This window comes from Etheostoma cragini, chromosome 4, assembly GCF_013103735.1.
Source record: "Etheostoma cragini isolate CJK2018 chromosome 4, CSU_Ecrag_1.0, whole genome shotgun sequence".
NCBI classification, from domain to species: domain Eukaryota; kingdom Metazoa; phylum Chordata; class Actinopteri; order Perciformes; family Percidae; genus Etheostoma; species Etheostoma cragini.
This window is the reverse complement of record NC_048410.1, coordinates 3,786,599-3,803,133: the sequence shown is the minus strand read 5'-3', so window position 1 is coordinate 3,803,133 and position 16,535 is coordinate 3,786,599. Positions and strand designations below refer to the sequence as shown.

Genomic DNA, 16,535 nt, shown 5'->3' with positions numbered 1-16,535 from the left:
AAAAAACTCTCTTTGGCTACGTTCCTGTTGCATTTGGCAGGTAAAGTATCCTGACTCACAGCCACGCACACGCACACGCACACACACACACACACACACACACACACACACACACACACACACACACACACACACACAACCATGAGGCAAACAATCACGTACTGTATGCTTGCCTGTCTGTCTGCCATGACTGCAAGTTGAGTTCCAACAAAGTGATGAGAGACAGAGCTGAATATGGATGCCTGTGTTTCCAGGTTTAGTCACACTAAATTCTGTCTTGACATGTAAAGTATGTCAGAACAAAACCAGGAGATTCTGACAGTAAGCACCCGGAGAAGATATTCTTTTAAAAATGCAGCCGTATCATTACAATCATCATTGTTTCTGAAACTAAGTTCTTATTGTTCTTATGTTAAACACTCAACTACATGACATGAATGTCAAATGGTCAGACTATCAAAAGTTAAATATGTCTATGCTGCTGGCTTAATCAACAGCTGTCTAATGGGAATCTGCAATGGAAAGCAGCAAGCTATACACAATTATTGCCACAAAAGAGACAAAGTCACATGTATGACTCTCAAGTTTTGGCTATAAATCAAGGGAGTGAAGTCCTGTGTCAAGTCTAAGTTCTAAATCCTGTATGTAAAGTCACTTAAATTAATGCAATTTTAATGTTCAGATGCAGCAATAATAAATGGCTTTCTAAATGTGTGTTTATTATTTTCAAACTACCAGGTATACAACATTTTGACGAGGTGTATGTGTATTGCTGTCCTTTTAGACTTTACAACATCACTGTTACATCCAAATGTGATAATCAGGTGTCATCTGACATGCAGCTTTTCCTCCTGCTCCTGCAAAATGACTGTCAGACTGATTCAACGTGTATGAACAAATACTCGGTTCTTCTTGCAAAGGAAGACTTTTTTGATCTTTGGACTCGGGGAGGTCATTTCCAAGTCAAAAGGATAAAGTCCTAGTAAAGTTAGGAGTCAGTGGTGTTAGTCAAGGTTGAGATGCAAGTCTATTTTGATGTTGTCAGTGAAGTGTAAATAAGTCATCAGAGTCATGATCCTCATTTTGATAAATTGTATCCATTGACACACAGAGTTACTTCAAATTAGCTATAATCAATAGAAAATGTACATGGTATCAAATGACAATGTGAAATCAATTTGTAGGGTGAAAGGTGTTTCTGAGAGTGATAAAATACAGAGAAGTGATAGCGAGTTGCAGCTCATTGTTTAGCTGTACAGCAAACAAGTTTGAATTCACACACAGCGTCGCAGGCTCTGTGTCATGAACACATGGGCTGCAATGAATAACATCAAAAAAATGTAATGGTAGTAGAATTTAAAATGTATTTGTAATGTAATGATGAATTTCCAAATTATGTCAGTCTCTTTTGACATTAGTCAATAGATTGACATTTTGCTGTGATAGCTATTTGTCATTAAGTGTCTATTGACTTAAGTCATTACCATAGTCTTGCTTCTTCAGGGGACCAGACTGCCTGGTATATAAAGCTCCACCCCAAATGAGGTTGCAATCATCCCCCCCCACCCACCCTTCTTTCCTCTCTTTCCCTCTCTCTGACTCTGTCTTGCCTTTCTTTACATTTGCCTATGCACTCTGGATCAGTACACCGGACCTGCTGAAGCTGAAGGGATTATTCAGGATGCCAGTTTATGATCACTACATAAGGAACATTACGGATGATGCGTTTTGCTCTTCAGCTATTCAATGAAAGAAGAAACGCGCAAAAGAAGAGATGGGCACCATTCCTGGACTTTCACCTACCCGAGGAAAATGTTGTCCTTACGCCGTGTTGGCTGTACCTGTAGTGGTGGTTTTGGTCCAGCTTTGCGCTGCTTTTAACTTGGACACGGAAGAACTCGTCGTTTTCACCGGACCACGGGGGAGTTATTTCGGCTATTCAGTAGAGTTCTTCAGTAACTCATCCAGGTAAAGTCTTTAAACGCAGCATCACTAAGCTTAATGTTCTCATTTACTTTGGCAAGTCAGAAAGTTTACAGCAATTAGTTTACAGTGTTCTCAGCAGTTTAAAATCCCTTATTTATTATTGCCCAATAGGCTACTATATGTTGGGAGTAGAAAGATTAACCGGCCTCTCCAGTTGTAGTGGACTCACTTTTCGACAGTCTTACCGGGTCTTTATGACTAGTGACGCCTACCTTACACAGTCACTTTTCGTGTTGTTCTCTCTCTTATGGTATCCTTGCGATAATACAGCCTACTAGGCTACATTTAACAATTTTCTATTTGACTCGTTGCTGGGAAATAGTCAGTTATGTCCTGTTTTTAGCATTCAGTTAAATGATGTATCATGGATGTCATTTATATGATCGTATCATACTATAGGCCCTCATTTAGGGACTTTAATTTGATACATTTTAAAGTGTAAGAGTAGTCTGTTAAAAATATGTCACTCTGATGGAAATGTTAAGGCTGTGTCTAAAGTCAAATATCACTCATAGGCATACATCTCTTTCTCTCTCTCTCTCTTTCTCTCTTTCACACACACACACACACACACACACACACACACACACACACACACACACACACACACACACACACACACACACACACACACACACACACACACACACACACACACACACACACACACACACACACACACACACACACACACACACACACTGGATTCCAGCCCAATTGTGATTGGAAACAGACATACTAGGCTGTGTATGATTCAGGGTAGAGGGGGTTAACCCATAAGCAAAGTAAGAAGTCTGCCTGTCTGAAGGAACAGTTGGGGTTTCCTGCTGTTTTTTGTTGTTGTTGACAGATGATGAACTGTTGAGTGAGAATAATTTAAAGATCAAACATGTTCTTCTTCCTTCCTTCTTCCCATACATCATGTACTATCACCTGCTTTTGGCCCATTAAGGAAACTCTCCTCTGGGCACTAGAGTGGAACACCCACAGTCATAACCCAAAAGTAAATTGAATATGAATAAAGTATATAATGCTGATTGCTTTATGGTTCTCTATAATTGGATGCTCAAAAACATTTTGTGCATCTCATGTAGGCTATTATTACCTTTTTGTATGTGTGTGCAAAAAATATATACACAGATTTCCATTGGACTCCATTATAGACAGAATCCCAGCTGAGATCAGTTGCCTTGTTTTTTTTTAACCAGGGAAGCAGTTTCCAGATTACATTATTTGCTTACATAATTGCAAAAGGGTTGTTTAATGTTTTCTCAGTTAGTTTCTTAAAATAACATCAGATTAGTAAACAAAATGTGCCTTTGGAACATCGGATGAATGGTTGCTGATAATGGGAAATGTAGATAGTTCATTAAAGATCAGCCACCCACTCAGATCAGCTGGTATCCTGTCTATAATGGAGTGAAATGGAAACTTGTAACTGACCCCAAACTTTTGACCGGTAGTGTATGTGATCTCCTTTTTTTAGTGGTATAGGTATAGTGATCTTACATTCCAGTATTGCTAGATTTTAATACAATATAACACCTGGGTCTTTGCTTGTGTTTTAAGAAAGGACATAAAGGAGACAGAAACAACTTTAAAACAGGTTACATTTTGTTTAATGTTGCGGCAGACTTCTGTTGAATTCTCCACTCTGAATTGAGGCTTAGGGAAAACTTCAATATTAAAGTGAGACTATGTTATTTAAAAAAGAGACACTATTGTTCCTCTTAAGACACATTTATAAGCAACACAAACCACATTTTCTTACTTGAATACCTCTGGGTTTTTAATGCCTTGGTCTGGTAAGAAGCTTTTTCTGGCTAATGTTAGCAAACATTAGTTAACTTCATTAAGACAATGCAATTGTTAGCTGTTCTGTTACTTTTAAGCTGTGTTTTGCCTTTTACCATCTTTCCATAAATTGTCACTTGCTGCCCCAGTAGCCGTTACTCAGCAAAAAACTGCAATAATATCACTTTAAAGTCATAGTGTGTATTTTCGGCCGCCCCCATTAGAAATTGTAAGTAATGACAACAAAACTGTCGGCGCATCCACATGATAAAAGCCTTCCGTGACCGCGCACCTCCCCCTCCTCCACACAACTGCTAGTAGCTAATGAGGACATGGAGGATTAAAAAAACAAAAAAGGACTGTTCAGAAGAGGTAAATATATAAAAATTGCCAAATGCAACAATCTTCTGAACATAGCCACACAAAGAAATACAGACAGAGTTGTGTGTAGCTGATGGTCTTAATTAGCTTTGTTGCTAATCATTTAGCAATGGCTTGAACGTAAGAGACGTTCGTATATATGCTGCTATCTAGCTAGCCAGCAGGCTCACTTAGCTAACAACTAGAAATGCTACATGCAAACCACATATCGTATATCTGTTAGCATACATCAGATGTAGAAACAAATCAACTCAACTTTATTCATAGTGTCAAATCATTTCCATCACTATCTCTCACTATCATCCTTGAAGCCTTACAGAGTAAAACCAATGTTGGTTTAGTGAATGTAGAAATTTGCCTGTGAGGAAATTGATTAAGATTCTCTGAGTTTGCTTTACTAAGCTTCTGGCAGTTAGAGGGCATGTTGTTGAGTCATTACTGATATGTTGATTTTAGACCAATGCATTTCAACAGACAAGATCCCCCCCTTTTGTAAGCAATAGTTTTGCTTACACTGAACAATTTAACATTTGTTTTTGACCAAATTCATATATTTTGACAGCTGCTTTTGTGGTGGGTAAACAACGCGGTAGGAAATGGATGCTCCCCTGAATGAGATCGATGTTTTCTTTCTGCTGATGGGATGGTTTCTGCTGGTCGTTGTGCATTTGGACAAATACTACACTGTTTGGCTTTAGGAAGCCTTGTTAAGAGGTGCTCCTGTTGCTCACCATGCCGTCTCTGCTTTAATTGTCTCAGCACACATCTCCAGTATGTCAATAAGTCTAGTTTAGCATCAAGTGTGTTGGTAGAGATGGTTCAACAGTGTACACTCACTTCATGGCTCGACACTCTAAGAAATAAATTTGACGAAAACAAGCACAGGTCCCGTAGTGCAAATTGAAATGTACATAAAGAGATAGACAACTGTGAACAATTTCTGTTAAAATATGCAGACATACAACTGTTAATACAGAGATGTTTCTCAGAGTGTAGGGATGGTGTTGTTGGTCAGTTGGTCCACTGCTCTGGTCATATCTTAAATATTGTAACAAAATTGGATGAATTGCCATTAAATATTTTACCTAGACATTTATGGTTTCCAGAGTATGAAGACTACTGACTTTGTTGGATTCAAAGTGAAATGTCTAGACAGTTATTTAATCGATTGCCATACAATTTCTAGTACATATAGTCATATCCCCTTCGGGTTGAATCCTAATCTCTTTGGTGATATCCCTGACTTGTCATCTAGCCCCAACATTAGGTAAAAGTTTGTGTTTGTCCAATACTTTGGTTTATGACAAAATACCTGCAAAACAACTTAAATTCCCCCCATCCTCGCCTGTACTTGTGTTTATAAGTAGTACATGTTACCATGCTAACACAATAAACTAAGATGGTAAATGTTATACCTGATAAACACCCTTGTGGGCATGTTGATGCAACCATAGCTATGCTTATGTATACAGCCTCTCAGAGGTGTGGATATGAATCCCACTACTTTTCTTGGCAAGACACTCAAACAAACACAGGACTTTCACCCAGGAGACCGATGTTCGAATCCCGTTTAAAATTAAAGTAAACAGCAAGTTTAACTTTACGGAAAAACGCAGCTATGTCACGTTCTGCGCCACATGAATAGGCAGAAGTGAAGTAGCGTCTGATTTTAACCCAAACCACAATCTTTTTCTATACCTAACTAATGAGTGTGGGTGCCTGAACATAAACAAAGTAGTTTTTGTGCCTAAACCTGACACAACTGGGTCGTATTAGAGGGTAGCAATACATGACATATTGTTGTATGGTTTGGAGGATCCTGGCCAATCCTGGCATCTGTATGCTAAGCAGGGCATATCTTGCCTAGGAAAGTACTGGCATTCTTAATAACACATCAAAGAGCTGTGGCTATAAACTCTTAGTCCTGTTTAAGTGTAGGCTACTTGATTTTTTCACTTTCCCCCTTGTGAATACACTGCATACCCAAACCATCTTTAGAATTAGTTTCTAGTGTGGAAATGGGACACAGCTGTTGAAATCCTGTGACCTGAAGTCAGTGAACTTCTTTATGTTTACCAACTTGTCTGTGAGCTCTACATTAAAGGCCACCAAATGTTGCTAGCTTCATTTTACTGAACAGCAAGTCCTGGTCAGTGCTGTGTTGGGTTTTAATCTGAATCTGGTTGTGTTTTTGATATAAGAACCAGATGTCATTTGGTCAATTGAGCAAATGTACAGTCTAGAGCAGTGGGGATTTTTCTATGGCAGCTTATGTTTTATAGCAGCTTTAATGTTGGTTTAATCAACATTGCATATTTGACCAAAGCACTTTAAGAAAACACACTAATTGAGTATTGTGTAAGATTATTCTGGGCCACCCACATATGTGTGTTTAATGCATGTATTTACATGCTAAAAAACAAACTAACTCAGCTTGGGGATCTGGCTCATATAAACATCATATCCTGTTTATTATAACAACCCAGATAGAATCTTGTGGAAACCTGAACAGTTTTCAGGGATACAGGGGCTTTGCTATTTCCATGGACATATGTAAAGTATGGTTATATGATTATACTCAATGGTTATTAACCTGTTTGGCTTGTGCCTCTTAAAATGAAGCGATGTCTACATGGTTATTTCGGCTGTCCTTAAATTGCTCCATTGAAATACCTTTAAATGCCTGAAGGGGTAACAGTATCAGTATTTTAGAGAAACGTACTTCTAGAGAAAGAAAAAAATCAACATAACAATGTGTAAAAGAAATGTTTTGATTAGGTCATGTTTCATAGGGACCGCTCAACTGAGTGAGGATATCCTACCAATAGGCTGTGACTAGTTTCAGAATAATGTGGCTGGAGCTCATAAATCCTTTAGTAAAAAAATTATATGTTGCATCTTTGACCTGGGCATGCCTCAAAGCCATTTCCCCCTTTGCAGATGTTCCTGTTGAACGTGAGTTAAAAGAAAGGAATCTTTATTTCAGGTCTCAACAGAAGCATCCATCATCCCACTGATACACAGCATGCTGTGGAGGAGGCTGTTGATGGCTGTGAAGTGTTCAGTACAAGTGCTTTTAATTTACTCTTACAAATCCACACGTGCAAAGATCACAGAGGGTGGCAGTGGGTTAAAAGGCCTGTGCCTTTTGTAAGAGAAGAACATTGAAAACCCGCACCCTGGTCGGCTGAGTGGCTGTGGAGTGAGTGGTTTTTAAGGAAAGCTTATCCAGCCATGTACATATTCCTCTTGTGCTCTCCAGACATTTTGGGGGATGGGAAGAGAACAGAGTCTGTCTAATCTCTGCTAATGTCATCAGTCACCAATGTCTTAAATTGTGCCCTTTGCTCTGGGCCAGGCCTTTTTAGCAGGGCTGTCTGAAAACCTTGAAGTGTAGCTGATTTGTAACAAACACTTACATTATACACACATTCACTTGCATGTGGGAGTGCGTGCATGATGTACACATACATCTCGCTGTTTCTCTCTGTTGTATGTTATTGCCATTCATTAAATTGCAGACTGAAACTTTTTGGAGCTAAGGATAAATGATCAGAAAACCACCTTCCTAGCCAACTGGCAGTACAGTAGCTAGCATGGCAATAGCAGTTATGACATTAAAAAAACGTGACGAATTTGATACAGGGCTGTGTACTTTTACTGCAGTTGCAGAACTACCTTTCACTCGAAAGAGTCGCTATTTATTACAAGAAAAAGACAATACTTTTTCTGGACAACGTTGTAAAATAAACAAAAAGTAACTGAATAAATTGAACTGTCTGAATAATTTCTGGTTCAATACGCCTAAGAGAGCTACAATAAGTTCCATGTCCCAACAATAACTTGTTTTCTAATCACTCAGACAACTGTTGTAGTTGTGTCAATAGCAACTTTGTAGCAAGCTAACTTTAAAGCTGCAAAATATACAGTAACAATGAATAATGAATACCCCCTGATAATGTAAAACTGGTTGAAAGTGACAAAAGCACAGAGAATTACCACCTGGGATTGCAGTCTGCCGTAGCACTTGAGTTTTTCAGCTTCTTTCAGCTCATTGTTTTTACAGCACACAACTTTACCGCTTTGGTTCATTCTCATGGCTCTTGTCAGTGTTGTCTGCTGTTTTGCTCAGCACCAAACAGCAGACAGACTGGCTGGTATTCATCTGCTAAATAAACTTCATAAGATGATAATATGTCAGATTTGTGTTTAAAACTTGTTGCGTTGCTTCAGCTCTGTGTATGACAAAACTTTCTTCATAAGACAAGTGAAATGCATAGGATTTTTTACCAAAACAAATGTTTCTTTATGTAATCTTGGGCTTTCCGTTGACACAACCCGTCACCGCAATGTAAGATTCTGTTTTCCTTTCTGCTGTCTAGCATCAGTGTTTTGATTGGCGCTCCGAAAGCCAACACCAGCCAACCCAACATCACTGAAGGAGGAGCGGTGTACTTGTGCCCGTGGGCCGAACCTAACTGCAGCATGGTCGACTTTGACAAGCAAGGTAGGGTGTCTTGTAAAGACTAAAAGTGACTGTCGACCTCTTTGTAGATAAAAATGTGATCTGTGAAAAATCAATCTCAATATTCAAAATCCAAAGGGGTGCATTTTCCTTACATCATAATCACAGCAGTTAGTAGATAACTCACATTGCTCCAGGTTGTAAAAATGTCAATTTCCCAACACTACTGTTAAACTGTTTAATCTGAACTGTGTAGTAAACTCTCAGCTGTCTCTAAATGGCCATAAAAGTAGCTGAGAGAAGCTTTAGGTAGTAAAGCACCACTATGCTTGACCTTGAGGTCAGAAGTGCAACTCCCTGCCTTCATACAGCTCCTAATCTAAACATGTCTTTAATATCTTTCTGGTGTTTCAGTGGGGACTTGGGCTTTCCCCCATAGCACCCCTCACTACAGGCTCCAGTTTGGGACATGGGCTGTATTTTGCAGTGTTTTCACAGAGCTTTGATTTCCTGCTGGACCCGGGCCCAGTGTTGTAAGCGTTCTTTAATTAGACCAGAGTCATTACAGGGACAAGGACCCCAGTGGACCTGGGCTGCTACCGGCTCTGCCAGAAAAATGATCAACCCCATCAGAAATGCAGGAAGCGATAAGGACCACCGTTTGAGGATCACAGGGTCTACTTATCTTAGGCTCTTGCATGCTGATATAGAATGACGTTTTCCACAGACTGAGAGCTGTGACCATACACGCTCTGCGTACACAAAGACACACCTACAAACTGTTTACAAACTGTCTCTGCAGCCTCTGAAACATGATGCAGCTAAGAAAAAAGAAACATGCAAAGGCACATTTATGTTCACACAGACACACAGGCCCACACACACAAACACATGCTCATGCATTTACAAAGTACATTGAGTAGTCTTGTATTTCCCATTACAGGCCTCTGGATTCATGGTGTGTTTGAGGACACAGCCCAGACTGTATTAACCAAACAGGCACACTGAGCTACAGCCTGGAGAGTTTAATGTCAGCACTCCGCTACAGTCAGCAGGCGCATATATCAGAACTTATACCACCAAAGCCTGTACAGTTACAGGCATATTTAAGTGTGATTTAAGACGTCAGTTTTTGGAAAGTTATCTTTCAAAGATGCTGAATGGCAAACATGTTTTTATTCGCTGTAGGTTTGACAGAAATCCTGCATTTAGAAGACATTAGGATCAAACGCCAACATCACACACTTTTATTCAGTACTTGGAAAAAGATGTGAATGGTATTTCAAAGTCAGCAACTTGCTTTTTTTAGTGTTCTGGCGTTAAGACAACGTGGCTAACCTATCTGATTCAAACGCTTTGTGGTCACAATCCAATTTTTTAATTAATTATTATACCAGCAAGTTGAAAAAAGTGATGTGTAAAGCTGCTGAGGCTGCAAAAGTAAAATATTTGTCTGGAAACTTCACACACTCACACACACACACAAACACACACACACACACACACACACACACACACACACACACACACACACACACACACACACATACTTCTAGCACTCCACCACCCCCTCCCTCATCACTGTTCCTTGCCTTCATACCGCCAGGGCCTCTTCTTAAAACAGATTCTGACATTGAAGTACAGCCATTTGAGTTACAGTAACAAAAAGGTCCAAGACCCTTTGAGCTGTTTGATGTCTGCCATAGCATGAAGGATGGATTAAGACCCCAGACACCAGGAACAAGGCCATAAAATATCCATGTAAAAAGCCAAGAACATGTGGGGAGCGCTGTCAAATAAAGCCCTGACTGCACCAAAATCAAAGACTGGTGACAGGGGGATCTTTGACTAAGCATCACCTAAAAAAGCACCTGTAACATTCTTCCATGTCCCAGTTTCTGAGGAAAGTGTGACAGCTTTAAGTTATTTCCTCATTAAAAAAAAAAAGCTGTGCACAAGCCTGATTAAATATGTCTCTTAATATGTTGTTCTCTTCTATGTTCTTCTAGGTGATCGTCACTTTTCTATAAACAATGTGAATACTCAGGTTGAGTTCAAGTCCCATCAGTGGTTTGGAGCTACTGTGCGTTCCCATGGCAACAGCATCTTGGTAAGAATGGGTTAGGGTTGGTTGGTCTGTTTGGATAATTTACCTACATTATGCTTTGTGATTACATGGTTTGCAAACAAGTGTTTGTTTAATTAATCCATTTTGTTGGTGTGCAAAAAGGAACTTCATAATTTGGCCTTTTGGGACTCCCTGTTGGGTCCCTTTATAAACTGTGAACCGACCAATGTAACGATGCCAACAGTAACAATGTTGGCTATATTCCTGATATCTTGCTAACTTAGCTGGATGCAAAAAAGAGCAAAAACGTACAGGTCTCAGGCAAAAGGTTAGCCACCTCACCAGTTGATAAGTCATGTAGAAGAAACAAAGGAACAGTTTTGTTGTTGTATTGCAGGGTAGAACAGTTGGCGCTAAATTTAACCTACTAATTGCCTCAGATACTAACACAGTTTGAGGTTTTCCATTTATTGTAAACTTTTAAAGAATACAACTCAGTTTTTAAGGATGAGTGTTTACAAAATGAGCACTAACCCATGAATGAAAAATTAAATCAAATACATTTCCGCAAATGACGCTGCTTTAAAATTAGCTAATGTAAACATTTAGGACTGAGCAACGCTATTTCTAACAAAATAGTAATTCAAAAAGTCTAGTTGACTAATAAAATGTAACCTATTGGCCATTAAAGCACCTCGCAGCACACATTGCTTTGTCCATAACTTCCACATGTTCTTTTGTTTTTAGGTTTAGCAAAAAAAATGACCCAACCCTCCCAAGTTCTTTTTTGGTGGTCACGTTCAATTCTGTCTGTCTGTGCTCGCCAGGCTTGTGCTCCCAGGTATTACTGGAGGACAGAACATGACGCGCCGTTCGCCGATGTCACAGGAACCTGCTACCTCTCTGTAGACAGTCTCAAGACGTTTGTGGAGTATGCTCCCTGCCGAACAGGTGAGTTACTGCAATGATAACCACCTACACCCCCTTACTGTGTATTTGATTGAAAACCCTAACCCTGGTATTCTCACCCTTACCCTAACCATTCTTACTCCTCATGCCTAAATCCAACCAATCCAACCAACCAAGGCAACGTGTACTAGCCAATCAGAGGTAGAGGCAGGGTTGGTTATTAATTATAGCAAATAGAAATTCAACCAGGCTGGGTATGGCCAGAATGTTAGCAAACAAATGTTAATCCAACAGACACAGAGAAAATTTACTTTCATTTGTTATCATGTTTCTGTCCACCTGATCAATGTAAGAGAAATTATTTAAACTCCCTTTATTTCCGTTTTGAATTGGAATTTTAACAGCTGGTATGATATGTGTGTGTTGAATAGTAACAAAACAGCATATATTCTGTAAACATGGCCTGTCTTATGAAGCATACCTTTGATGTCCGCTCTTAATACTCTTCAGCTGAACCAGATAGCCAAATCTTCTTCAGTTGTTTGTAACTGCTAGAATCCAGGTGGCGGGTCAATGAACAATTTCAATCCGAAAAAGAATTACTCTGGATAATTCTCTCCTTAACAGGAAAAAATGTTTAGCTTTTTTCGTGATGATTATTAGTGTTTCCCGTGTTCTGTGCTTTTCATTGTTGCAGAAAGACATGGACCTGTTGGACAAGGCTATTGCCAAGGGGGATTTAGTGCAGACTTCACCAAGGTAAGATAAATATTTGTTGGAGTTTTTGCTAGTTTTCACATAATCACATGGTTGCTGTGTCTTTGTTTTGGCCGATGTAAGCAGTGGATGTTGCTGTGTACATCCTATTTGCAGAGTTTGTTTGAAATTCATGATGAAACTGGTGACTCCTCCCCTCAGCTCTGGCAACTGTTGTGTGTTACAGGACGGGAGGGTTGTGCTTGGAGGACCAGGCAGCTTTTACTGGCAAGGTGAGCTCGAAAGAACGTGGAGCACCATGGATTTTGAGTGATTGTTAAATGGAACAATTCAGAGTTAAAAAACTCAGACATCTTATTTTAACCCTTTGTTCCCCATTCGTCCCGTAGGCCAGCTAATCTCAGCCACCACAGAGGAGATTGTTAAGGCCTACTACCCCTCGTACTTTCTGCTGTCAGTCGCTGGGCAGATACAGACAGGACAGGTGCAGGGGAGCTATGATGACAGTTACCTGGGTAAGGAAGTACACTAGAGTTAAATCATATTATTAAAATTTGATGTATTACTAATACAATGTACTAACCCTAACAGTAGTGCTGCTACTGACATGGCAAACACCACTTTTACTACTACTCTTGCCTCTGTCATCAGACTGCAACAACTATATGTTTAATTCTGTTATTCTATTATATTATATATATTTTACACCTGCCGGCAGCAGGACCTCATGATTCAAGTTGGTTGCTTTTCCTGAATGTTCTTTTTAAAGGAGACATATCATGTTCATTTTCAGGTTGGTAGTTGTATTATGGGTTTCTACTACAACACATTTAAATTCGTTAATGTCTGCCTGAAAGTTTACGTTTTAGTGCTTGTCGCTAAAAAAAAAAAAAAAGACCAGTCGGCCCTGATTGGCTTACAAAAAAATATGGCTGCTCTTTCCAAAGATAGGGTAGGGGAGGCGGTATATTCAAATGAACCTGCATGTGACATAGGAAAGGGAGCCACATCTGAATGGTTTGTTTAATCCAATCCATTTATTTTCTAATCAAGGCAGCTCACAAAATACTGACCGGGTTGTTTTTATTTCACAGTTTTTTGTTAGGCACTCCAGAGACCCAAATGTATGTGCACAAGCACTGAAAAAGTGAGTTTTTTATGTCACCTTTAACGATTTGGTTGAGAGCAACATATCTCAACAGAATGCCTTGACATTTGATATGGATGTTCATGGTTCCCAGAGGTTAATACGTGAGGAGTTAATCACCCTCTGACCTTTTGTCTAGCACCACCATTAAGTCCACATTTTGGGCAGAACTTAAAAAAAGTCCCTGTCAAGAAAATGAAAAGCCCAAAATAAAAAAAACTAACTGGAAGATCAACCTAAACTTCTCTCATCACATTCCCCAGAGGAAGAATTATTTCCAGTTTGGACAATACATGAGCTCCTCGGTAACACCACCCTCATTTCAAATTGTCAACGTTGTACACAGAAAACTGAAAAAGAGCTTTTGGATTGCAATGAATCAGCTGTTGATATTCAGTCTCTTGACCTTTCCTCTTGTTTCACTATTAAGACAAAATTTCAGAGAAAACATGATTCATGACATGACTTGAGACACTGTATGTCACAATTTAGTTAGCAGAATGCCATTAAATATACTGAGCTCACTCATGCTCCCAATGGGATATCAGCTTTTTATTGCAACTTGATGACCTTTCTCTGCTACCCTCAGGAAAAACATTTTCCTTGTTTTTCCCATGTGTTTGCCCAACTTTAAGTAGCAAAATCAACAGTCCGTCAACTTCTTTCAAAAATGAATACTGTGGGGCCGGAGGTGTAAGGACCACAAGAATAGTTTTATTATCAAATTTTTTTGAAAGACTACCCATTCAATTTAGCTTTAAACCAATAAAGTTAAACCTGGTGCCTCTTTCACCCACAATGCAACTCAATCGCCAGTAGTGTAAGATGTGGAGTTAGAAAGAAATGTGAGCTTACCAAAACTTTGTTGCATTAAGGTCGATTTTAAATAGGTAAAGGTTATTGGCTCTGGAAGATGTTCAATCAGTGAAGTACTCTTTTAAGATTGTCAGCTGATGTGAAAATGATGAAGCGCTACGTGACACCGCCAATGTGTGAAGGCTTTTCTTTTAACATTAATCACAAGCACTACAGCAAAAATACACAAGTGCTACATGTTGTTATTACTTCTTATAATTATCATTATAACCCCTCTAAGTTCAAACAGTTTTGGTTTTGTATCATGTTTCATAAAAACGTTCATCATATCCACGGCTTTCCGCTGTTTTCTCTCCTTCAGACTGCATCTTTAATCTTCATTTATCCTGCAGGTTACTCTGTGGCTGGTGGTGAGTTCAGTGGGGATGATAAGGAAGGTAAGGGTCATATTTACAGTACAGAGAGCCAAATGCATGGCTGAGTACAGGGGTTGCTGACCCCCCATCCCAAGCTCTGTCTAATGTTTAACTACTCAGTCTCATCACACTAATTCTGTTTTGATGGATTATTAAGTCTTTCAGGAAGCAAGAACATTGAGAGACCCAAATAATTAATAAAGAGTGTAAAGAGTTCTTGGTGTTTTGAGTTGATCCCCTCCTAACGTTTTCACTTTCCTTTTCTTCTTGCAGATTTCATCACAGGAGTTCCAAAAGGACTCATGCTGTATGGTGTAGTAAGGAGTCCTCACACTTTAATTGTCCAGTGCAAACAGTCTACAAAACATAAAAGTATATACTAGCAGTACACTGATAATTACTTTTGTCCATTTCAATATAGGTCTCCATATTGAATGGAAGGAATCTGAAGTCTATGCTCAACTTGACAGGGGAGCAGGTATGTGAACATCTGGCTGGAGATTTTCTGTAATAGCCTGGCCCCTATTTTTAAATGCGAGTACATATTTAGAGTGGCATGTGTAAAGGAGGGCTGGAGATGAAGGAATGTCCCCTGTGATGAGACGACCTATACCGGGTCAGAGGTCATGCTTACAGTACGCACAGCTCATGGTTTCTAAAAGCTGTACATCAAACCCAGAAGCAGCAGACTGGGATAGTGTTCCTGTCGCCACTGTATTGTACTGGATGATTCAGCATAGGCTTTTAAAATTGGGAAGTACAGAAGACTGGCAGCACTTGTCGGTCAACACCAGTGTTGACATAGTTACTTTGAAAAATAACTTAGTTACTTTACAGATAACTTGATTTTAAAAGTAACAAAGTTAGATTACAGGTTACTTTATTTTATATTTGATTGGCGACAACACCCCCGCCGCCTCAACATACAAATGACAACTGGTTTACTGTGAGGGAGTTGACAGCAGTGGGGCTCTTGTTTATCGTGACACATAAGAGAGCGAGTCAATCGTGTTTAAGGGCAGCGTTTCCTCTACAACATACTGCCCGACCAACTTCTTCAACTTTCCCCCACTTCCTTGTTTTGCATCTTAGTCCAGCTTTTGTTGTTTGGCTGATGGTAGACCTCGTGCTCTCTTCTTTGCACCACCTGGGACTTGCTCTGTATGTTTGACTGCAGTGCTGCTACTCCAAATCTCTCTTAAATATTTATGTAGTGTTTTTGTAGCTTGATAGCACTTTGTCACCACCAGCACAGAGTGTACAACGAACCTTAATATGACATCTTTAGCTGACACTAACTCAAAACAGCGACTCTATTTCTAGCCACAAAACATGCATCTCTTTCCTCCCTCCAATGTTGTTCACGTTTGTGAAATGTCCACATGCTGAAAACGTGACTTGTCGCATACGTGACTTCACTCCCCGAGATGCAAGATGAAGGCAAAAATATATATTTTTACTAAGGAAAATGACAAAAATACTGTAGTAACGCACAGTACCTTAGATAACTTCAATCTGATTACTGGTCTGGAAATAGTAACGCATGGTCAGATTAGAGTAATTTACATGGTAACTCAGCTGAGCTAGCTAACGTAACCTAAGTAATGTGTTACCAGCTCTTATTCACATTTCTTAAAATAGCCTTTAAAGCCTTCCTTTTTGATTCTGATGAACGTTCGTTACATTTAAGCCATTGCTAAATTAGTTGCTACAAAGCTAATTATAACTATCAGCTCCACATAACACTCTCTGTATTTCCAACCCGTTCTCACTCCTTCTCACAACTTATAAAATACGAATGTTTGAACAGTGGCTGTCAGCGTCTAAAGGGACGAA

The 16,535-nt window shown here is 39.5% G+C and overlaps 1 protein-coding gene across 1 annotated transcript in view; it reads left to right on the top strand.

Moving 5' to 3' along the window:
• Window positions 1–1,594: 1,594 nt before the first annotated feature.
• Window positions 1,595–16,535, top strand: part of LOC117942798 (integrin alpha-5-like) — a 42,263-nt gene continuing 27,322 nt past the window's right edge. The window contains exons 1-10 of the mRNA XM_034868473.1: window positions 1,595–1,968; window positions 8,544–8,668; window positions 10,636–10,736; window positions 11,522–11,645; window positions 12,301–12,362; window positions 12,547–12,592; window positions 12,710–12,835; window positions 14,676–14,720; window positions 14,973–15,016; window positions 15,121–15,177. Of these exons, the coding sequence (XP_034724364.1) occupies window positions 1,775–1,968; window positions 8,544–8,668; window positions 10,636–10,736; window positions 11,522–11,645; window positions 12,301–12,362; window positions 12,547–12,592; window positions 12,710–12,835; window positions 14,676–14,720; window positions 14,973–15,016; window positions 15,121–15,177 (924 nt within the window). The 5' untranslated portion in view covers window positions 1,595–1,774. The remainder of the gene's footprint in view (window positions 1,969–8,543; window positions 8,669–10,635; window positions 10,737–11,521; window positions 11,646–12,300; window positions 12,363–12,546; window positions 12,593–12,709; window positions 12,836–14,675; window positions 14,721–14,972; window positions 15,017–15,120; window positions 15,178–16,535) is intronic.